The following is a 23840-nucleotide window of genomic DNA, read 5'->3' as shown; positions in this document are numbered from 1 at the left end:
TACGACCCAACCCCCCCCCCCCCACCCCCCACCACACACACACACACACACCAAAAAAAAAACGATCCTCTCTCCCCTGTGGAGTGGGTTATGGGCCATGAGAGGTAGTGTGTGCTCTTTCCTCAGGAATGCTCTTTTCCTTTCAGGTTCAGTTAACTTGGAAAATACTGGAGACTGGCAGCAATTACCCAAGGCGAGAGCTCGTACGAGAAGTCCGAGAAAAGCCTGTTTTACAATTGGTTCCTCATCTTGGTTATGTGAGCCTTTTCCCATTTATGCTCAGGCTTATTCCACCAGTAAGTTCTTAAGCATCATTTGAGCAAATATCAGATTACATGTCGTTCACACTGATTTGCTTTTTATTTATATTCACTTTTTTGGGCTCAACTGGCAGCAAAATGCTCTAAAGTTTTATTATTAATTTTCTGGTTACTCTTGTTTGATCTGGTCATTGTCGATTATCGTACATGCTTATTTTCATTCAGGATTCATGGATACTTGATAGACAGCTTGACCTTATCTCTAATAGGAGCATTTTGTGGACTGACTATGGGCTGAGATCCTTATCCAAAACAAGGTGATAGCAATGACTGATATATGTTGTACTCTCCAGCAAACAATTTTGTCCATTCCTAGTTTCTTTGTTAAGAACATCTGAAGAAATGTTATTCTGTTGTTGTTTTGGATGCTACAGCTCCATGTATATGAAACGAAACACAGAGCATGACGCTCCGTATTGGAGAGGGCCAATCTGGATACCCTTGAATTATTTGATTGTTTCCTCACTTCATCACTACTCTCAAGGTACAAAATGAACAAGGACAAGTATACTCTTGATGCTTTGTTTTATTTGAGATGTTCATTAAACCAATTCATTTCTGTTTCAATTTTTGAAGAGCCTGGACCATACAGAGAAAGAGCCAAAACCATCTATACTGAGTTGAGGAGCAATTTGATAAGGTACTGGTGTTCTCCCAACTGAAACTGCTCCTTAATTTTCTTTATACATTAGAGTGGCTGCTCACATGTGGTATACAATCATACTGTTTCATTTTTAACATATCACAGAAATATAGTTGGGAACTATCAGCGGACAGGGTATCTGTGGGAACAGTATGATCAGAAGAGAGGGAAAGGAAAAGGCGCACGCCTGTTTACTGGATGGACAGCCACTGTGCTATTGATCATGGCAGAAGCTTACCATGAAGTTTAGTGATGGGGTAATATCAAACTAGTGGAGCCAAAACAATCATTTTTGACATTCTGCATTTATATGTATACTACTACTAGTAATAGTGTTTTTGATAATCCACCGATATCCGAGAATGCATTTTACTAAAGAATTTAGAGGTAACTTATTTAGTTCGCCCATGAGATTGATAAAAGAGTTTAATGTTGACATACTGCAAAAGTGAGTTGGGACGAGCTAACTAGGACATACTCCTACACCTCAATACCAAGCAAGTCCGTTCAGCTATATGAATCCCTATTAACCATGATGTGTGGATTCAGTTCACATATTAATCTGTAGTGTGAGAATTCATCATGAATTATTTATTTATTTATTTATTTATTTATTTTTTTTTTTTTTGCAACAACTGATTCGTTTTTTTTTTTTTTTTTTGGTGGGAGTTAGGGGTAGCCCTAACCTGTATATAAATCAAATAACAGAAGTACATGGAGGAGGACATAAAACCATAGCCTCCAGAGCATGATGAACAGTGCTGCTAGACATTCCTATGCAAAAATGCAAAAGAGCTGTAGCTAAGATATGGGAGGACTTCTCCATTACAATATTTGAAGAGCCAACTATAAAGCACAAAGCTAAACAGTTTAAGTGTATAACATAGATAATCCTTCATCTCAGCCATTAGTAACAGAGAAGAGATTCTTCTTTGGCCTAAATCTGAAATTTGGGAAGCCATCTTGTTCTTGCTTCAAGTAAGCTCTAACTTGCCTAGGCAATGAAAGATCTTCAGTGAAGACAATTTGGTTCCCGACTTTCTCACCCAAACTTGTCATTTGGTCTGCAATCACATTTCCTTCCTTAAAGTATGAACAAAAAGGAAGGATCCCTAATGTATCATGATGCTGTGAATCTGCCATGGAGGTCTGATTTTCTTATTGATTATATTAACGAACATAAGAGAATCAGATTTAACAATAATCTTAAGAAAACCTCTCTCAGCATATACGCAACCCTAGTAGAATCAGATTCAACAATAATCATAAGAATTGATTAGCTTTATGCTGGCTGTTAACCTACCACAACCTTCATCTTTTGTTCGAGCTTGTGATGGGCAATGTGATAATTCAAATTGCTAAACGGTTGGCCTAATTGTGCTATAACATTAGTTACATAACATCTACAAATTCTAGAAATTCGAATTTGTTACACTAGTTAAATTTGTTGTTTATATTTGCTTAATTCATGTTAGAAGTTAAATTAAGCTAGATAAGCAAACTTGATTTCTTTTAAGCCTTAACCGGTTATCAGCCAGTTCTTCTTTGAAATCTCATGCCACCATTTTTTCTTTTTAAATTTTACGTTCTTTGTATCAACTGACATAGATCTAGTACATACTGTGCATATAATTATTCTCAATTCCAAGCAGAGCCCCACGTTCTGTTAGCTCCACTATCAAGTATTTAATTAAAGAGAACATTTTGACAAATGCAACCACTTTGGTCTCATCATGACATTGAGTAAAAGTACCAAAAAACATATAGTCATACCCTTTAAAGATAGAGAAAACATTTGATTTTTAGCAACGTCAAACACCGTTTCTAGCTTTTTTACTTACCTGTAATTCAAATGTTGTTTCGTTTTAGAAATTTAAAGTGAAGAATAGGATGCCTTCATAATGAATGTAAACAATCCTTCCTTACAATTTTCGATTAGCATTATTCAGTAATTAATCAGTAAGAATAGGCGGTCAAGAATATGAGAGTTGCAACAAAGTAGAATCTGTGCAAGTAGTAGACACCGGACCTATCTTTTTTTTCTTGTTTTTTGTTTAAACAAGCATTTATATTATTAAAAGCTGAAAGAATTATTGCATACTGGAAACTGAACGCAAAGTTATAGTTCCCCTAGAGTCTAAAAGTAACTGCGAAGAAACAAAAGGTGGGAGGGGGGGGGGGGGGGGTAAAAAAGCATAACATTGTGTTGTAGTTCAGTAGCCACTTGCCTTCCAAAACATGCTAGTTGATCCGCCATTCCATTCCCCTCCCTAAATGTGTGATGGATCGGTGATAGTCGGGAGTTCACTGAGCACCAACCTGCATGCATCAAAAAGATGCAAGTACTTTAAATTACCTGTGGGTAAGAGAGTGACCAATACCTAAGAGTCAGTCTCCACTGTGAGTGGAGTGAGGTGGTGGGTGATTGCAAGTTGTAAGCCAAAAAGAAGTGCTAATAATTCAACGTGTAAAACATTGGTGAGGTACAACGGCTTGGAGAAGCCCATAATCCATCGTCTAGTGGAGTCTCTGACGACACCAACCGTTCCTCCATTGCCGGTAGTAGGGTTGAATGCACCATCAATATTAAATTTATAACCAGTGGTAGGAGGAGTCCAATACACTTGGATGGTTGTAGTTGTATGTGGTTTGGGTGGATTAGTTGCTAAATAAGTAAATTCAATGGCATGAGTGAGACGAAACAGGTACGGCTGAATGGTTAAAAAAGAAGTTGTTGCGAGTGAGCCAGATATGCCATAGGATAAAAGGGGTGAGGATGGAGAGGGGGAGATGGATGTGGGAGTGAGTGTAGGCCAAAGCATCAGAGGTGCAAAGGCACTGTAAATATGATGGTGTTGGGGGAGAGAGAGAAGTGGAAGTAATGCCAAATTTAGGATGCGGGTTTGGTGAAAACGTGTAGAATATCTTCCCAGGGATTGAGACAAATGGAGCAGGTGGCGTTAGATAATAGAGCAGCTATAGGTAATTTTCCATGAAGGAGGAGCCATAGAAAATGCTTAATTTTAGTGAGAGTATGGATTTTCCATATCCAAGAATGATTGAATGTAGGGAGGGAGATATTGTGGGAGTGGAGAAAAGAAAATAGGCAGGGACATTGGTAAATATTGCATTTGAAGTGGGGTGCCAGTGGAGTGTGTCGTTACGGTTAAGGGATAGAGGCACGTAGGTGTTGTAGATGAGTAGGAAAATATATTGTGGGAATTCAAAGGTGAGAGTAGTCAAATTATAGTTAGGTGGAAATAGAATATGACTGAGGGTTAGTATAAATTCCTTGTATTAATTGTCGTAGTGATAAGTTTGGGGGGATCCAATGATCATAACAAGGCTAATGTGGTGTCTATTACCAATATTCCATGTCGTGCCTGCATGGTATAGGGCAGCAGCAGTGGGCTTGGTGGTAAAGGTCAATGAATGGGAGTGCATGGGATGTGGATGGCAATATTTTACTTGTAGGATGTAAGCCCAAAGGCTAGAGGAATGTTGGATGAAACGCCATGTTAAGCTAGGCAACATTGCCATGTTTTTAGGGTAAGTTTTTGGATACCCAATCCACCATTTTGTTTAGGCGTAATAACGGCGTCCCAATTGAGGAAATGGATTTTGTTGTGGGAAACGTTTGAATCCAAAGAAAATATCGTTGAATGCGGTCAACATGATGAAGTATTTTGGGTGGAAGTAGATTATTTTGTATAGCGTATGTGGGAATAGAATTAAGAACCGATTTAACGAGGGTGGAGCGGCCGCTTAAGAGAGGGTTTTTCCAACCTTGGAGACGATTATTCATACGATCTAGGATATATTGGTAGTCAGAATACCTTGGGTGATAATTGGACTTGGGGAAGCCCAAATATTTGCCAAAATTTGAAGCTGTGCGTATATTCAGAGCTGACACTATAGTATTTTAGTTGTGATACATTTTTTAAAAAGAGAATTGACTTTGTAAAATTGATAAGTTGCCCAGATTAAGCAAATAGGTGGTGAAAGATATTTATGATGGTCTCAGCATTCACTAGGTCTACTTTGGCAAACAAAACAAGATTGTCTGCTAAGAGAAGGTGAGAAAGGGAGGGTCTAACACGGGAAATTTTTATCGGAGTCCACCACTGGAGGTGGATAGCTTCATCAGTCAATTGTGAAAGTGTTTCCAATGAAATAGTGAATAGGTAAGGAGATACCTTGTAGAATGCCACGGAAGGGTTGAGAGAAAGGGGTGGGTTTACCGTTAACTAGAATAGAGATGGAAGATGTAGTAACACGAGACATAATGAGTTTAAAAATGAATTTGGAATAATTTAGCTTTTGTAGGGAGTAACGTATAAAGGACCATTCAAGATGATCAAAAGCTTTTTCGAGGTCTAGTTTTAACATCATTTTTCCGAATCGTCTCTTGGTTTTGCAAAAAGAATGTAGAGCTTCTTGTAAAATAATCGCATTATCCGCAACACGTCGACCGGGAATAAAGCTACACTGAGTAGGATGAATCAGTGTTGGTAGAAAGGGCCTAATTCTATTAATCAGGGTTTTAGTTATTTATTTGTAGATAGTATTGCAAAGCCCAATGGGACGTTTAGGAGATGTTGGAAGAATGTTTAACCTTAGGGATTAAAGTTAAGAAAGTTTGGTTAATATGTAATGGTAAGGAGTAAGTTTAAAAAAGCGTGCATACAAGTTTGTATGACAACATGCTGAGTGTAGGTTCAATAATTTTCAAAGAATATTATGTAACCCAAAAAATAATTTTTCAAGTCATAGCGATTAAATAAAATAATTCGGATTTTTAATAACCGATTTACTTCACTTTTTTCAAATATAATTGATGCGAATAAGGAACAAATAATAATAAGTAAATAAACTGAGAGAGTAATCAAAATAGAAATCTTATTGATGATTGTATTCTTCCTCTAATAGGAAAGAAATAGTCTTCCAATAATAGAGAACATTAAGAGCATTCTATAATTGACAATATGACAATATGAAAGGGGGATTAAATAGTACTATCACTCGTAACCATTTGCCTTGCTTACTTCTTACCCATTTCTATTATTTATTTCAGTGTTACGTGATTGATTTGTAACGGTTGAGATAATAATAGCAAATCACATGTAGTTAGGGATTGATTGATCCTTTTTATATTCGTAGCTATTAATGACTTTAATCATCAGTCCCTTGGCTATATTCTTGTGTGTAACCTCAATGCTAATATGTATAGTACATATGCGAACAACCCCGGGGTGTTGTCTACACCTTTTGAACACGTCATCTTCTTTGTTGTAACAACTCCCATGAAACATGTCATCATAAAATAAATTCACGTGGCGAGTTTATTTTCCACTAATATAGATAATCCCTTAACTTTCTGAATATTCTCAACTTAATATTCGGAAAGTAGAGAGTTTATTTATGGCGAGAATATTTTGCCGCCTCTTCGCGAGATTATTATGACGTGCTGCAGAAGTGAGGTGACATGCGCTCCTTGCATTTAATGCTCGAGACACGTGTTTTGGTGGGATTGGTTATGAAGTTGGCAGCGATTTTCTAGGCACAGGCGACTCCGTCAATTTGATATGACAGTTCCATAATGACAGTTTATGATGGCGTATCTTTCCCTTATAAATATGGAACCATAAGCCCTCAAAACTTTCCTCCTACTTTCTTACGTTTTCGTTCTTTTCTCAAAATCTTTTCTCTCTCTCTCTCTCTCTTCAAATTCCCTTCCTTCTTATTTTCAATGGCTTCCAAATCTTCTACTTCTACTATTTCTACTGCTTCCCCTCGTCATGCTATTATAGTCAAAGATCTTCCTTCTACGGTGGCTCCGGTTAGGACTAGAAGAGGTGATGAAAGGCTTCATAGCCTTGGTTCTATAGTAAACAGAAATACTTCTTCCATCAGAGGAGATTCTTCAAAATCTTCTTCTTCTTCTGGAACTATGGTGTCTGCTACCCCTAAATCTTTTTCTAAAGGCCAAGCCCATATAACAATGAGCCTTTGGCGGAACCTTAGTTTCTGAGATTGTTTCCCAAAATTTTTTGTTGTTGCTGATTGTGCGGTATGGAACAATGACTTAAACAAGAGAAAAGATCACAATGAACATGTTGATATTTACCAACATGGCCATCTTCCTCTTGTTCGCAAAGAATGTCGATGAAAATCTAATTTCCCATCATGGCTCTTGGTGTAAACACTTGAATAACCACCCACCGTGAAAGACGTGACTGCTATTCTTTCGTTTACCTTACTCTTTCACCCTTGGGTTTGAACCGGCAATAGACCTGTATCACGACCCCAAACCACCCCGGTCGTGATGGCACCTATCGCAGTACTAGGCTAGCCGATTCAACACTTAAAACATCAAGGTCTTTTTCTAAATTCATTTACTAACAAATACGATCACAATTCTTTCATTTTAATATTTCAAAATAAGCGGAAAACAAATACGCAAAACATCATACACTGCCCGATCCCGGTGTCACTAGTCATGGGCCACTAGAATACAATCCGACACTGTCTACTCAATACAAAATGAGTCTGATAAATAAAAGTGCTAGAAGATAGGAAGGAGGAAGGCAGGGCTGCGGACGCCGTGCAGCTACCTTGCTAACTCCGAAAAATACTCTGAAGGCAAAGATCAGCTCTCACTCGGATGCCCTGGCACCTGAATCTGTACACAAGATGCAGGGAGTAACGTGAGTACGCCAACTCAGTAAGTAACAATTATAAATAAAGGCTGAGTGCAGTGACGAGCAATTAAAATCATAAACATATCATAACATGGAAATTCCGGAGGAAATAACAATATCAACTCAATAGGTAAATTTAGAACATCCAGTAAAAACTCCAGTTTCAATGAAAGTTGTTAAAAACATTTGTTCAACATTTTCAATAGAGGCTCAGTACAAAGAAGAGTGAAAACAGTAATTTCATTAAAACAAGCCCCTCGGGCAAAACATCACTCAAATATATATCTAGCCCATCGGGCAAGCCTCTCAGTCACTCGTGACTTAATTACCACCAATCAACACTCACACTTAGCACTCACGCTCATTAAGTATATCATAATAACCCCTGCGGCGTGCAACCCGATCCATAAATATAGTCGACTGCGCTCACTAGGGATGTACAGACTCCGGAGGGGCTCCAACAGCCCAAGCGCTATATCGCTGCGGCGTGCAGCCCGATCCATATATATATATATATAATGCTGCGGCGTGCAGCTCGATCCATAACAATCCTCACAATCTGGCCCTCGGCCTCACTCACTCATCAGCCTCACCAGCCACTCGGGCATCTCAGTGCAAACTCAGAGAACTCAGCCCAAAACACTTTCATAAATATTAAAATAGAGTGATGAACAAGATTAAACAATAAACAGGTATAAACCATGACTGAGGATAAAGTTTTCTATCAAAACAATGTGAGGATAATAGTAAAATACCCTTAAGGGTCCAACAGTATGGCACAAGGCCCCAAACATGGCATTCAGCCCAAGATAACAGAAGCATTTCTAAAACACATGGATATCATATAGAGTTTATCAAAACATGCAACTCTACAGTTGCCACGGTACGGATCAAGTAACAATCCCTACGGGTGCACGCCCACACGCCCGTCACCTAGCATGTGCGTCACCTCCTTTATCAAAATAGTACGAAATTCCGAGGTTTCATACCCTCAGGTCTAGAGTTACAAAAGCTACTTACCTCAAACCGAGCAAAAAATCTACTCCGCAATGCCCTTGCCTCTCGACTCGGCCTCAAATCATCCCGAATCTATCCAAAATCAGAATCATAACATCAATACATGCCAAAGGAACAAAGCCCGCGCGAAAATTATCAAATTTGATCAAAATTCCCGAAATTGGCCAGGAATCCGATGAAAATCACGACACTAGAATCCTTATCTTCTCACGAGTCTATACATACAAAAATCATCAAAATCGAACCTCAAATGGCCCTCAAATCCCCAATTTAAACTCTTCAATTTCAATCCCTAATCTCCCAAAGTTTCTTCCCTAATTTCCACTAATATCATGATTTAACAATGGAAAAATAGTCATAAACACAAGTAGTAAAGCTTAAGTAGCTTACCCAAATGATAACCCTCGATCCCTCTTGAGAGATCACTGCCCAAGTTCAACACCCGTCTTCAAAAATGGAGAAATTAAGCAAAAATCGCGAATAAGACCTTTTTATACCTTCTGCCCAGTGTTTTCCGCATCAGCGGTCTCACAGTCACTTCTGCGACGCCGCACCTGCGGAAAAACCATCGCAAGTGCGGTTTTCACTTAACCTTGGAAATCCCGCTTCTGCGGTCAGCTTCTCGCTCCTGCGGTCTCGCAGGTGTGGTCCTTGTGCGCACCTGCGCTTTTCCTCAGCTCCCCAATTCTTCGCATATGCGGTCCAATCTCGCTTCTGCGAGTCTCGCACCTGCGGTCCCCAATCGGCAGGTACGGATATGACAGAAGCAGCAAAGTTCAGCTCAAACCAAATCCCAAGGCCCTCGGGGCCCCAACCAAAAATACCAACAAGTCATATACCACTATTCAAACTTATTCAAACCTTCGGAACGCTCAAAACAACATCAAAACATCAAATCACCCTCGGATTCAAGCCTAAGGATTCCAAAACTTCTGAATTCCGCAAACGATGCAAAAACCTATCAAAACTCGTCCGAATGACCTGAACTTTTGCACACGCGCCACAAATGACACAAATGAACTGCTCCAATTTCCGGAATTCCAATCCAACCCCGATATCAAGATTTTCACTATTGACCGGAAAGCTCCAAATTTCAAGTTTCGCCATTTCAAGCCTAAATCTACCACAGACCTCCAAATTACATTCCGAACACGCTCCTAAGTCCCAAATCACCTAACGAAGCTATCCGAACCATAAAACCAAATTCCGAGATCATTTACCCACAAGTCAACTTCCGATTGACTTTTCCAACTAAATAACCAACTTAAGAGACTAAGTGTCTCATTCCACTCCAAGACCATTCTGAACACAGAACAACCAACCCGATATGATGGAGTATAGCTGAACAACACATAAAGAAGCAGAAATGGGGGAAACGGGGCTATAACTCATGAAACGATCGGCCGCGTCGTTACATCCTCCCCCTCTTAAACAAACGTTCGTCCTCGAACGAGTCAAGAAACATACTTGAAGCCTCAAACAGGTGTGGATATCTGCTCCGTATCTCCCGGTCGGTCTCCCAAGTAGCCTCCTTTACGGGCCGACCTCTCCGCTGCACTTTCACTGAAGCTATCTCCTTTGACCTCATCTTTCGGATCGGACGCTCCAAAATAGCTGCTGGCTCCACATCATGAGTCAAATCACCGTCTAACTGAACCGTGCTGAAGTCTAAAACATGAGACGGATTGCCAATATACTTCCGAAGCATAGAAACATGAAATACCGGATGCACACTCGACAAGCTAGGTGGCAACGCCAGCTCATAAGCCACCTCCCCAATCCTCCGAAGCACCTTAAAAGGTCCAATGAACCGAGGATTCAATTTACCCTTCTTCCCAAATCTCATAACACCCTTCATGGGTGAAACCTTCAGTAGAACCTTCTCCCCAACCATGTAAAACACATCACGAACCTTCCTGTCAACATAACTCTTCTGTCTCGATTGCGCTGTACGAAGCCCCTCCTGAATCACCTTCACCTTGTCCAAAGCATCCTATACCAAGTCTGTACCCAAAAGCCTAGACTCGCGCGGTTCAAACCAACCAACTGGAGATCTACACTATCTCCAAAATAAAGCCTCACATGGAGCCATCTGAATACTCGACTGATAGCTGTTGTTATATGCAAACTTTGCAAGCGGTAGAAACTGATCCCCTGAACCCCCAAAATCAATGACACAAACACGCAACATGTCCTCCATTATCTGCATAGTGCGCTCGGACTGCCCGTCCGTCTGAGGGTGAAAAGCTGTGCTCAATTCAACCTGAGTACCCAACTCTCGCTGCACGGCTCTCCAAAACTGTGAAGTGAACTGAGTACCTCTATCTGAAATGATGAAAACTGGGACACCATGCAAGCGACCAATCTCTTGGATATAAATCTCTGCTAACCGCTGTGAAGAATAGGCAGTACACACAGGAATGAAGTGCGCAAATTTGGTCAGCCGATCCACAATCATCCAAATAGCATCAAACTTCTTCAAAGTCCGTGGGAGTCCAACTACAAAATCCATGGTGATCTGCTCCCACTTCCACTTTGGAATATCCATCTACTGAAGCAAACCACCCGACCTCTGATGTTCGTATTTCACCTGGTGACAATTGAGACACCGAGCTACAAATCCCACAATATCTTTCTTCATTATCATCCACCAATAATGATGTCTCAAATCCTGATACATCTTCGCGGCACCGGGATGGATACAATACTGCAAGCTATGGGCCTCCTCCAGAATCAACTCCCGAATCCCATCTACATTGGGCACACATATCCGGCCCTGCATCCTCAGTACCCCATCATCACCAATAGTCACATGTCTGGCATCGTCGTGCTGAACTCTGTCCTTAAGGACAAGCAAATGAGGATCAACATACTAGCGCTCTCTGATGCGATCAAACAAGGAAGACCGCAAAACCACACAGGCTAAGACCCGACTGGGCTCCGAAATATCCAACCTCACAAACCGATTGGCAAAGGCCTGAACATTAACTGCAAGAGGTCTCTCCGCAACAGGAATATATGTCAAACTGCCCATACTCACCGCCTTCCTACTCAAAGCATCGACCACTACATTGGCCTTCCCCGGATGGTACAAGATAGTGATATCATAGTCCTTTAGCAGCTCCAACCATCTCCGCTGCCTCAAATTGAGACCCTTCTGCTTGAACAAGTGCTGGAGGCTACGATGATTAGTAAACACCTCACCAGACACACCATAAAGATAATGCCTCCAAATCTTCAGTGCGTGAACAATGTCGGCCAACTCTAAATCATGAACAGAGTAGTTCTTCTTATGGGGCTTCAACTGACGAGAAGCATAAGCAATCACTCTACCCTCCTGCATCAACAAACACTCAATAACAACTCTCAAAGCATCACAATACACTGTATATGAACCTGAAGCTGATGGAAAACTAACATCGGAGCTGTGGTCAAGGCAGTCTTGAGCTTCTGAAAGCTCGCCTCACACTCATCCGACCACATGAAAGGAGCACCATTTTGAGTCAATTTAGTCAAGGGATGCAATAGATGAGAATCCCTGAACGAATCGATGGTAATAACCCGCCAAACCCAGAAAGCTGCGAATCTTTGTGGCTGAGGACGGCCTGGGCCAACTCTGAACCGCCTCTATCTTCTTCGGATCAACCTGAATACCCTCACTGGACACCGCGTGCCCCAAGAAAGCCACTAAACTGAGCCAAAACGCACACTTGGAAAACTTTGCATAAAGCTTCTCCTCCATCAACCGCTACAATACCACTCTCAAATGCTCTGCGTGCTCCTCCCGACTACGCAAATACACCAGAATATCTTCAATGAATACAATACCGAACGAGTCGAGATAAGGCCGAAACACGCTGTTCATCAAATACATGAACACTGCTGGGGCATTGGTCAACCCAAAAGACATCACAAGGAACTCATAATGACCATATCGGGTCCTGAAAGCTGTCTTAAGAATATCCGAGTCCCTAATCCTCAAATGGTGATACCTGACCGAAGATCAATCTTGGAGAACACCCTCGCTGCCTGAAGCTGGTCAAATAAATTATCTATACGAGGCAAAGGATACTTGTTCTTGATTGTAACTTTGTTCAACTGTCTGTAATCAATGCACATCCTCATCGTGCCATCCTTCTTCTTCACAAAAAGGACAGGTGCACCCCAAGGCGACACACTAGGCCGAATAAACCCCTTATCAAGGAGTTCCTGAAGCTGCTCCTTCAACTCCGCCGGTGCCATACGATACGGTGGAATAGAAATGGGTTGGGTGCCCGACACCAATTCAATACCAAAATCAATATCCCTGTCCGGGGGCATGCCCGACAAGTCTACAGGAAACACATCTAGAAAATCCCTCACTACCGGGACTGAATCAATAATGCCTCTGCACCGACATCCCTCACAAAGGCTAAGTAAGAGAGACAACCCTTCCCAACCATCCGCTGGGCCTTCAAAAATGAGATCACTTTACTGGGAACAAAATCAATCGAACCTCGCCACTCAATCCGTGGCGCACCCGGCATAGCCAGCGTCACTGTCTTAGCATGACAGTCCAAATTAGCCCGGCACGGAGATAGCCAATCCATGCATAATATCACATTGAAATCCACCATACAAAGCAACAGAAGGTCCACTCGGGTCTCCAAACCCCCAACAGTCACCACACACGACAAATATACGCGGTCCACAATGATAGTATCGCCCACCGGAGTAGATACACTAACAGATGAAATGAGAGACTCACGGGGCGAATCCAAATAACGAGCAAAATATGAAGACACATATGAAAAGGTGGAACCAGGATCAAATAACACAGAGGCATCTCTGTGGCAAACTGAGACAACACCTATAATCACCGCATCTGAAGCAATGGTGTCTGGCATGGCTGGGAGGGCATAGAAACGGGCCTGACTGCCAGCTGATCGGCCTCCCCCTCTAGGGCGACCCCTAGCTGACTGACCCCCACCCCTAGCTGCCTGGGCGGGTGGTGAAGTAACTGGAGCTGAAGTCGAGGGCTGACCCCTCTATTGAGTTGAACCCCCAAAAAGACGAGGACACTGTCTCCTCATATGTCCAAACTCTCCACACTCATAACAACTCCCTGGTGCGAGGAACGGGGACTGAAGGGAACCCCTAGCACCGGGATGACTAGTAGAAGGACTTGGCATAGACGAGCCCTGAACTGATGGAGCACGGGACGAACTCTGGGCTGGAAGGGCACTAAGTGATGAATGGCCCTGATGAGAACTGTGAGAACCATAACCCGATGATACCCCACGATGAACTAGGCGAGCTGACTGAGCATGCCTGAATGGACGACCTCTGCCGAGCTGAAACTGTCCTCTCGAAGGAACTCCACCAAAGCTACCAGATCCCCAGGCCCTCTTGGCCTCCCTCTCATCTCGCTCATGGCAACGAACTGACCCAATCTCTCGGACAGTATCGACAACTTGCTCAAAAGTAGCACCAGACACCCTCTCTTTGGTCATGAGAATCCGAAGCCGATATGTGAGGCCATCCACGAACCTCCTGATCCTCTCTCTATCCGTAGGAACCAACCAAACAGCATGACGAGCTAACTCCGAGAACCTCATCTCATACTACGTCACAGTCATATCATCCTGATGCAACTGCTCGAACTGCCTGCGCAGCTCCTCCCTGCGAGACTGTGGCACATACTTCTCCAAAAAGAGAGCGAAGAACTGTTGCCAGGTAAGGGGCGCTGTATCAACAGGCCTACGCCTCTCATAAGCCTCCCACCAAGTGAAGGCAGCTCCAGAAAACTGAAAAGTAGTAAATGCGACCCCACTGGTCTCCAAAATACCCGTTGTACGAAGAATCCTCTGACACTTCTCCAAGAAACCCTGGGCATCCTCGCCCTCTGCACCACTGAAAGTCGGAGGTTGATGTCTACCAAACCTCTCCAATCGACGCTGCTCATCCTCAGGCATAACTGGTACTACAAAATTTTGAGCAGGTGCAACCGGCTAGGCTGGTGGTGCCTCTGGTGTCTGCAATCCCTGACCAACCTGCTCAGGTGTGCGGGCGGCGGGAGTCTGAGTGCCTCCCCCGGCCTGAGAAGTGGCTGCTGTAGTAGAAACTGCGACCGCCTAAGCAAGACTAGTACACACAGTCAAAATCTGAGCCAAGGTCTCCTGAAGACCCGGAATAACAATAGGCACAGTCGGTGCCTCAGCTGGTCCTGCTGGAGCATCTGCAACTGGGACCTGCTCATGAACTGGGGCGACTGGTGGATCTGCAAGTGTTGCCCTAGCTGCTGTGCGGGCTACACCCCTGCCCCTACCACAGCCTCGACCGCGATCTCGGCCTCTAGTGGCCCCAACTGGTGGTACTGGTGGCTGTCCGTCCTGTCCGGTAGCACGTGTCCTCACCATTTGTGAGAGAATAGAATAGCAGAGATTTAGTACTAGATTCAACAGATTCACACGACAGGAATTTCAAGAATGTGAAGTTTTTCCTAAAGGTTCTGCAGCCTCCCGAGGATAAGTACAAACGTCTTCGTACCGATCCGCGAGACTCTACTAAACCGGCTCATGACCCGTGAGACCTATGTAACCTAGGCTCTGATACCAACTTGTCACGACCCCAAACCACCCCGGTCGTGATGGCGCCTATCGCAGTACTAGGCCAGCCGATTCAACACTTACAAAATCAAGGTCTTTTTCTTAATTCATTTACTAACAAATATGATCACAATTCTTTCATTTTAATATTTCAAAATAAGCAGAAAACAAATACGCAAAACATCATACACTGCCCGATCCCGGTATCACTAGTCATGAGCCACTAGAATACAATCCGACATTGTCTACTCAATACAAAATGAGTCTGATAAATAAAAGTGCTAGAAGATAGGAAGGAGGAAGGCAGGGCTGCGGACGCCGTGCAGCTACCTTGCTAACTCCGGAAAATACTCTGAAGGCAAAGATCAGCTCTCACTTGGATGCCCTGGCACCTGAATCTGCACACAAGGTGCAGGGAGTAACGTGAGTACTAATAACTAGGGATTTTGACGCATTTTATACTCCTTCTTGCTTATACTTTGATCAAATATTCTTACAAATTAGTCCCAAAAGGCTTACAAGTTGTGCTTGATTGCAAGTTTGATCAACAAAGTGACAAAATGTCAAAGATCAGCTCAAAAGGAGTGAAACTTGCACAAGTGCCAAAGACAAGGCAAGCTCAGGCAGAACAGACCCAGTGCGGCCGCACACCACTTTGTGCGGTCCGCACTAGGAGATTTAGAGAGTTGAATTTCAGGCTTCAAGGCAGTGCGGCCGCACACCATTTTGTGTGGTCCGCACTGAAGGCAATGCGGCCGCAGTCCATTCTCTGCGGTCCGCGGTGCCAAGATTCTGAGAGGGTGATTTTTCAAGTTTGAAGCCTGTGCGGTCCGTGGTAAACTTTGTGCGGACCGCACTAGAAGCCTCCGCGGCCGCGGTCCATTCTGTGCGGTCCGCAGAGCCCAAGTTCAGAGAGCCGTTTTTCAAAGCCAAAGCCCCAGTGCGGACCGCGGTCCATTTTGTACGGTCCGCACTAACCCCTCAGGGGCATTTTTGTCCAGATTTTTTAGCTTAGTATAAATAGATTCTTTTTCCATTTTTAGGGCATCAGATATTGTAATACCTAAGCTGCGCTCGTGGGTCAACTTTTCTTAGCCATTTTGGGCATTTTTACTTACTTTTCATCATTGAATCTTTGTATTTAGCTTAGCAATTAATTAATATGAGTTTATATTCATCTATTTCTTGTTTTTCTTCTTTGAATATGAGTAGCTAGACCCCATAGCTAGGGTTGTGGCTCAACCGTAGTGTGGGTAATTGACGGATCTTGTATTTTAGGGCTAATTTGACTATGTGTGTTTGTTATTTGGGCCAATTTCATGGTTAATTTCTGAATTAGTGGTTGCAAACACTAGTTTGTGTTGAGTTGACTTAAGCTCTTCTTGAGAAAGAGAGCCTAAGTCTCCGAAATTGGTCCAACAATGAATTGGGGCGTACTCAAGAGATTGATAGCCCAAATTAAAGGGTTAAACCTCGAGAGAGTAATACCCGAATTGAACCCTAGTTGCTTGAGTAAAATTGCATACCCAATTGGTCTTGAGAAAGCCAATTTGGGCAAAATCACTTGAACCACCGAGAGGTGTAGAGTGGGCAAAGTCGTGCAACGGTTATAACATACTCCCCAAATATGTCAAATGAGCCTTAGATTCAAGTACCCGTCAATTGACCACCTAGGTGGTAGTCACCACCCTAGTTCCCTTTACACTATTTGAACAACCCATAGCATTTAACCCTTAGCTTAATTTACAATTTGTAGTTTGTTAAAAGTAGAATTATTAAGAAAACCCCAAATATGAATAGAAGTGTAATTAAGAACACATACGCAATCCTAATCTAGATAGACACTTGATTCCAACTTCTAGCTCTCTGAGGATATCGATCCCGACCCAAAATCGTGTAAAAGCTATTGTGACCCTCTCTTGCTACTTTTTAGTAGTGCGGAGTTGGCATCGATCACTTTTTGGCGCCGTTGCCAAGGAGCTAACGGTTTTGGCTATCTATTTAGTTAGTTTTGTGTTTTGTTCTTCTTTCCTTCTTGTTACTAATTTGTTTGTGTCAATACTACAGGTACCAAAATGGCTTTAAATGCCAATGACCTTCTTGGAAATGTGCTTGCGGGGGAGGAGGTTGACGATATTGGAGAGGATGAGGTGCCTCTTGTACCTCCTGGACCACGACGAGGCCGCCAGGCCAATGCTAATGAAAACGTTCCAGACCCTCCTCCGCCACCTCCAAGAGCGGTTCCTCGGGTGCTACCGAACCAAGGCTATGCAAGTGCTATTGTCCCTCCCAGAATCCGGGCGGGCAATTTTCAGATAACCAATGTGATGTTGACCTTACTTGAGCAGCGTGGGTATTTCACGGGCGCTGCAGATCAAAATGCCTACAAACATCTCAAGGGGTTCATGGATACATGTTGGGGGAGCAAGCAGACGAATGTGTCCGAGGATGCTCTTAGGTTGAGACTTTTCCCCTTCTCACTTCGGGGGAAAGCATTGGATTGGCTAGAGAGACTCCCCAACCATTCCATCACAACTTGGGATGAGTTGGCGGATAAGTTTATTGCTAAATTTTTCTCACCCGGGCACATGGCAGCACTTCGAGATGAGATATTGGCCTTCAAGCAAGAGCCCACGGAACCTTTGCATGAGATTTGGGAGCGGTATAGAACGATGGTGAAGGAATGCCCCAATAATGATATGACGGAGGCGATGATACAACAAACCTTCTATCGGGGCATCAATACTACAAATCAATGCATAGTCAATCAACTTGCTGGGGGTAATTTTATGAAATTGACGTATGATGAAGCTTGTGCCATTCTTGATGAGATGGCGGATACGTCCTCCGCATGGCAAAGTAGAGCCAATGTTCCTCAAGGTGACCCTACGGTTATTCATTTGCATAAGGAATTACATGACCATGGGCAGGCTATAGCGGAGTTGACAACTACTATGAACCAATTGGTAAGGCACAGTTGCAACAAGTCCAAAATCCTCGCTAAGTGAATTCCATGGAGGGTGTTAATATGCTTGTCAACAAGAGAAGGCAAAGAAGGCAACAAAACCAAGGGAATTTTGAGCAATTTGATGATGATTGTGATGGGTTTCAAAATGATGGCTATGATGAGCAAAATGAAGAGGTACAATATGTGAACAATTTTCAAGGCCAACGGGGCAACTCTTCCAACCAACAACAGTGGCGACCTCAGGGCAATTGGGGCAATCAACAACAAAACAGTGGTAATTGGGGGAACAACAATCAAAACAACAACTGGGGCAATCAGAACAACAATCAAGGCAACCAAGGGAATTGGAATGGTAATAACAACAATTGGGGCAACAATAACAATCAAGGTGGATGGAACAATGGGAACCAAGGAAACCGGGGGCAAGGCTTTCAAAGGCCCCCAATGTACCAACAACCGAACAATCCACCTCCTTTCCCTTCTCAAAGTCCTAGTTCATCTGACAATGAAATGGGTAGAATGGAAATGATGTTTGAACAAATGATGAAAAAGAATGTGGATTCCGATGCGCAATTGGCTTCTCACAATACTTCAATTAGGAATTTGGAGGTGCAACTAGGTCAAATCTCTCAATCATTGAATACTCGCCCGAAGGGTGCTCTACCAAGTGATACGGTAGTGAACCCAAAGGGTGGGAACAATCATGTCATGGCGGTTACAACACGAAGTGGGAAGAGGCGGTGATATGAATGCCTCGAAACAAAAGCAAGTTGTGGATGATGATGTTGAGTTGCAAGAAGATGAAGTTCCTTTGGTAGTTGAAGATGTGGTTGATGACAATGTGAACAATGAAGTGAGGATTGACATTAATGAGGCCGAGGTGGAAACTCAAGTGACGTGAACCCGTCTAGGGAGCACGTAATTGACATGCCAGAGCCGGTTGTGCCAAAAGCCAAGGCACCTTTGCCTAGGCCACCTCCCCCCTATCCTCAGAGGCTAGCCAAGCAGAAAAGTGAGAATCAATTCAAAAAGTTCATTGACATGATGAAGAGCTTATCCATCAACGTGCCTTTGGTGGAGGCTTTGGAGCAAATGCCTGGTTATGCTAAATTCATGAAAGATTTGGTTACAAAGAAAAGATCAATGGACTGTGAAACTATCAAGATGACCCACCAAGTTAGTGCTATAGTACATTCAATGGCTCCGAAATTAGAGGATCCCGGTGCTTTCACTATCCCCTGCACTATTGGTAGTGCAGACTTTGCCAAAGCTTTATGTGATCTTGGGGCAAGCATCAACTTAATGCCCTTCTCAGTTTTCAAGACTTTGGGTATTGGGCCTCCGAGGCCAACTTCCATGCGATTGCAAATGGTAGACCGATTTATGAAGCGACCATTGGGTATTGTTGATGATGTGCTCGTCCGGGTGGACAAATTTATCTTGCCAGCTGATTTTGTAATCTTGGATTGTGAGGTAGATTATGAGGTCCCGATCATATTAGGGAGACCTTTCCTTGCCACGGGGAAGGCTCTAGTGGATGTGGAAGCAGGGGAACTCACTTTCAGGGTGGGTGATGAAAAGGTAGTCTTTCATGTGTGCAAGTCAATGAAGCAACCCAATTGTACCGAAGTGTGCTCATTTGTGGATTTAGTCACGGCTGTGATAATTGATGATACCAGTGCAATGATCAATGTTGAGGACCCTTTGGAGGCCGTATTGTTGAATTTGGATGTCAATGATGATGCGGGCCGAGTGGAGTGCGTGAATGCTTTACATGGAATGGGCTCTTATTCTTATGAGCCTAGGAAACTTTCTTTGGATCTTGAAAATAGAAAGACGCCTCCAACAAAGCCTTCAATTGAGGAACCCCCGGTGTTGGAGTTGAAGCCATTACCTCCACACCTCAGGTATGAATTCTTGGGCTCTAATTCAACTTTACCAGTTATTCTTTCCTCTTGTCTTACTAACATGCAGGTAGATGCCATATTGGCGGTGCTCAAAAAGCGGAAAAAGGCAATTGGATGGACTCTAGCTGACATTCGGGGAATAAGCCCCGCATTCTGTATGCACAAGATTATTCTGGAGGATGATGCAAAACCCTCCTTGGAACATCAAAGGAGGCTCAATGAGGCAATGCAAGAAGTGGTGAAAAAAGAGGTGATCAAGTGGCTAGATGCAGGCGTGGTGTATCCAATCTCTGACAGCTCATGGACTTCTCCGGTGCAATGTGTGCCGAAGAAGGGTGGTATGACCGTGGTGACCAATGCTAACAATGAACGTATTCCAACCCGGACAGTGAACGGATGGCGGGTGTGCATGGACTACCGCAAGCTGAACAAAGTGACCCGCAAGGATCACTTCCCATTGCCTTTTCTGGACCAGATGCTAGATCGCCTTGCTGGGCGTGCCTTCTATTATTTCTTGGACGGTTATTCAGGGTACAATCAAATTTTGATAGCTCCGGAGGATCAGGAGAAGACAACCTTTACTTGTCCATATGGCACCTTTGCTTTCTCTCGGATGCCCTTTGGGTTGTGCAATGCACCGGCAACATTCCAACGGTGTATGATGGCCATTTTCACCGATATGGTGGAAGATATATTAGAGGTGTTCATGGACGACTTCAGTGTGGTTGGTGATTCATTTGAAGAGTGTTTGAACAATTTGGATAGAGTTTTGGCCCGGTGTGAAGACACCAATCTTGTGCTAAATTGGGAAAAATGCCACTTCATGGTTGAGGAGGGCATAGTGTTGGGCCATAAAATTTCAAAGCATGGGATTGAAGTTGACAAAGCCAAGATAGAGGTGATTTCAAGGCTTCCTCCCCCCACTTCTGTCAAGGGGGTGAGGAGTTTTCTTGGGCATGCGGGGTTCTACCGGCGATTTATCAAGGACTTTTCGAAGGTAGTGAATCCTCTTTGCAAGTTGCTAGAAAAGGATACAAAGTTTGTGTTTGATGAGAGATGTATGGAAGCCTTTGAACTTCTCAAGCATAAGTTGACCACCACCCCGATCATTACCGCACCCAATTGGAGCTTGCCTTTCGAGCTCATGTGCGACGCGAGTGATGTTGCGGTTGGGGCAGTTTTGGGTCAAAGAGTGAACAAAATGTTTCATCCAGTGTACTATGCGAGCAAGACTATGAATGAGGCTCAAAGGAACTACACGGTGACTGAGAAGGAATTATTGGCTATTGTGTTCGCCATGGAAAAATTTCGGCCATATCTTATGGGAGCCAAAGTCATAGTGCACACCGATCATGCAGCTCTTAGATATTTGATGACAAAGAAAGACTCCAAAGCTAGACTGATGCGATGGGTCTTATTACTTCAGGAGTTTGATTTGGAGATAGTGGACCGGAAAGGTAGTAAAAACCAAGTGGCGGATCATTTGTCCCGCTTGGAGGAGGAAGGAAGGCCGTTTGATGGCCTAGAGATCAATGACACATTCCCCGATGAGCAACTCCTTTCTGTGTCGATGGGTGATATGCCATGGTTCGCGGACATTGCTAATTTCCTTGTGACTGGAATCATCCCGTGTGAGCTCTCTTCTAACCAAAGGAAGAAGCTCAAACGGGATAGTTTGGACTTCTATTGGGACGAGCCGTACTTGTTCAAGATTTGCACCGACGGAGTGATCCGGAGGTGTGTACCTGAGGAGGAGCAATTTAGCATTCTAGAGGCTTGTCATTCCTCCCCCTATGGTGGCCATCATGGAGGGGCGAGGACAGCTTCGAAAGTTCTGAGTTGTGGTTTTTATTGGCCAACCTTGTTCAAAGATGCAAGTGATCTAGTCAAAAGGTGTGATCAATGTCAACGAGCGGGCGGGATTTCCAAGAAAGATGAGATGCCTCTAAACACCATTCTCGAAGTTGATATCTTTGATGTATGGGGTATCGATTTTATGGGCCCTTTTGTAAGCTCGTGTGGAAACACTTACATTCTTGTAGCGGTTGATTATGTCTCAAAATGGGTTGAGGTCGTGGCCTTGCCCAACAATGAAGCTAGGAGTGTGGTGGCATTTCTGAAGAAGAGCATTTTCACAGGGTTTGGCACGCCTCGGGCAACTATTAGTGATGGAGGATCACATTTTTGTAATAGAGCTTTTGATGCCTTGCTTTCCAAGTATGGTGTCAACCATAAAGTGTCTACGCCTTATCATCCTCAAGCAAGTGGCCAGGTTGAAGTGTCTAACAGGGAGATCAAGAGCATTTTGTCCAAAACCGTCAATGCCAATAGGACGGATTGGTCTAAAAAGTTAGATGATGCTCTACGGGCTTGCCAAACCGCTTACAAGACCCCAATTGGTATGTCGCCGTACCGGTTGGTGTTTGGGAAAGCATGTCATCTACCAGTGGAGTTAGAGCATAAGGCCATGTGGGCCTTGAAGAAGTTGAATCTTGATTGGGATATAGCCACTAATCTTCGGGTGGAGCAACTCAATGAGCTTGATGAATTTAGGTTCCATGCCTACTCTAGTTCGTCCTTGTATAAGGATAAAATGAAATACCTTCATGACAAATATACTCGGGGCAAGGAGTTCAAGGTAGGAGATTTGGTGCTCTTATTCAATTCTCGACTAAGGTTGTTCCCGGGAAAGCTGAAGTCAAAGTGGAGCGGACCATTTGAAGTAGTGTGTGTGACCCCGTTTGGTGCTCTTGATTTAAAGAACAAAAGTGGGGAAATCTTTAGAGTGAATGGGCATAGAGTCAAGCACTATTTGGTGAAGTTTGATGATTGCCAGGTGGTGGCTGTTGTTCATTTCAAGTTATTGGATGGTAACATGCGCCGTGTCGTGACGTTAAATTAGGCGCTTCTTGGGAGGCAACCCATGTATTTTTCTTCTTATTTTTATTTGATTTTCATTGTAGTGTAGGATTGATTTTTGGGCTAATTGGTTGTAAGATGTTACAGGATTGAGTTGATGCAGTGTAGGACATAATTGACAAAATGCACAGGTATCTGAAGTTGCCAGTGCGGCCGCACTACATTCTGTGCGGACCGCACTGAAGAGAGTGAAAATGAACTCTCTGAAGTTCGCCACCGCGGCCGCACTACATTCTGTGCGGTCCGCGGTGGACCTCTGCGGCCGCAGTCCATTCTGTGCGGTCCGCAGAGCGATGCCTTCTCAAACTTGTACATAACAGTCCAGTGCGGACCGCGGTTCATTTTGTACGGTCCGCACTGGTAGGTGAGAATGGGCCCCAGGTTTTCTCTATAAATAGACCTGAGGCCCTCCTTTTACCTTTTCGCACCTTTAACTCTCAGACCTAAAAAAACACTGTGCATCACCTTTGCATGTGCAATCAACTGCTTGGACTTGTTATTCTTCATTAATCTCACATCTGGTACCATAATCTCCCTTTTACTTGTTTAATTTTGTCAATTTCATTTAATTTTCGTTTTTCTTAGCTTCTATTTCTCCCTCGTCTCGTACTTTCTTAATTGCTAAGTTAGGTTCGTTTAAATTTGGAGTCATGTGGAATTAGTTAGCTTAATGGACTGGAGAATCACTTAGCAACACCTACTAGGTGCAAAATTGGACTTACAAGAAAAATTTCACGAACCCTAGTTTGGTGCCAAAACTGGGCACTCAGTGCGGACC

General features: G+C 43.5%; 1 protein-coding gene across 2 annotated transcripts in view; it reads left to right on the top strand.

Annotated features, from left to right (window-relative positions):
- Positions 1-2167, top strand: part of LOC109244799 (mannosyl-oligosaccharide glucosidase GCS1-like) — a 38275-nt gene extending 36108 nt beyond the window's left edge. Inside the window, exons 18-23 of one of the 2 annotated variants that reach the window (XM_019411942.1) lie at positions 147-296; positions 486-577; positions 695-804; positions 897-960; positions 1069-1220; positions 1637-2167. In XM_019411942.1, coding sequence (XP_019267487.1) covers positions 147-296; positions 486-577; positions 695-804; positions 897-960; positions 1069-1213 — 561 coding nt within the window. In that variant the 3' untranslated portion in view covers positions 1214-1220; positions 1637-2167. Of the gene's footprint in view, positions 1-146; positions 297-485; positions 578-694; positions 805-896; positions 961-1068; positions 1581-1636 lie in introns of those variants that run through there. The other variant, XM_019411941.1, reaches the window with a different exon arrangement.
- The last annotated feature ends 21673 nt before the right edge of the window (positions 2168-23840 follow it).

Source organism: Nicotiana attenuata, unplaced genomic scaffold, assembly GCF_001879085.1.
Source record: "Nicotiana attenuata strain UT unplaced genomic scaffold, NIATTr2, whole genome shotgun sequence".
NCBI lineage: Eukaryota > Viridiplantae > Streptophyta > Magnoliopsida > Solanales > Solanaceae > Nicotiana > Nicotiana attenuata.
The sequence above is the reverse complement of the archived record's forward strand: the minus strand, read 5'-3'. Positions and strand labels throughout refer to the sequence as shown.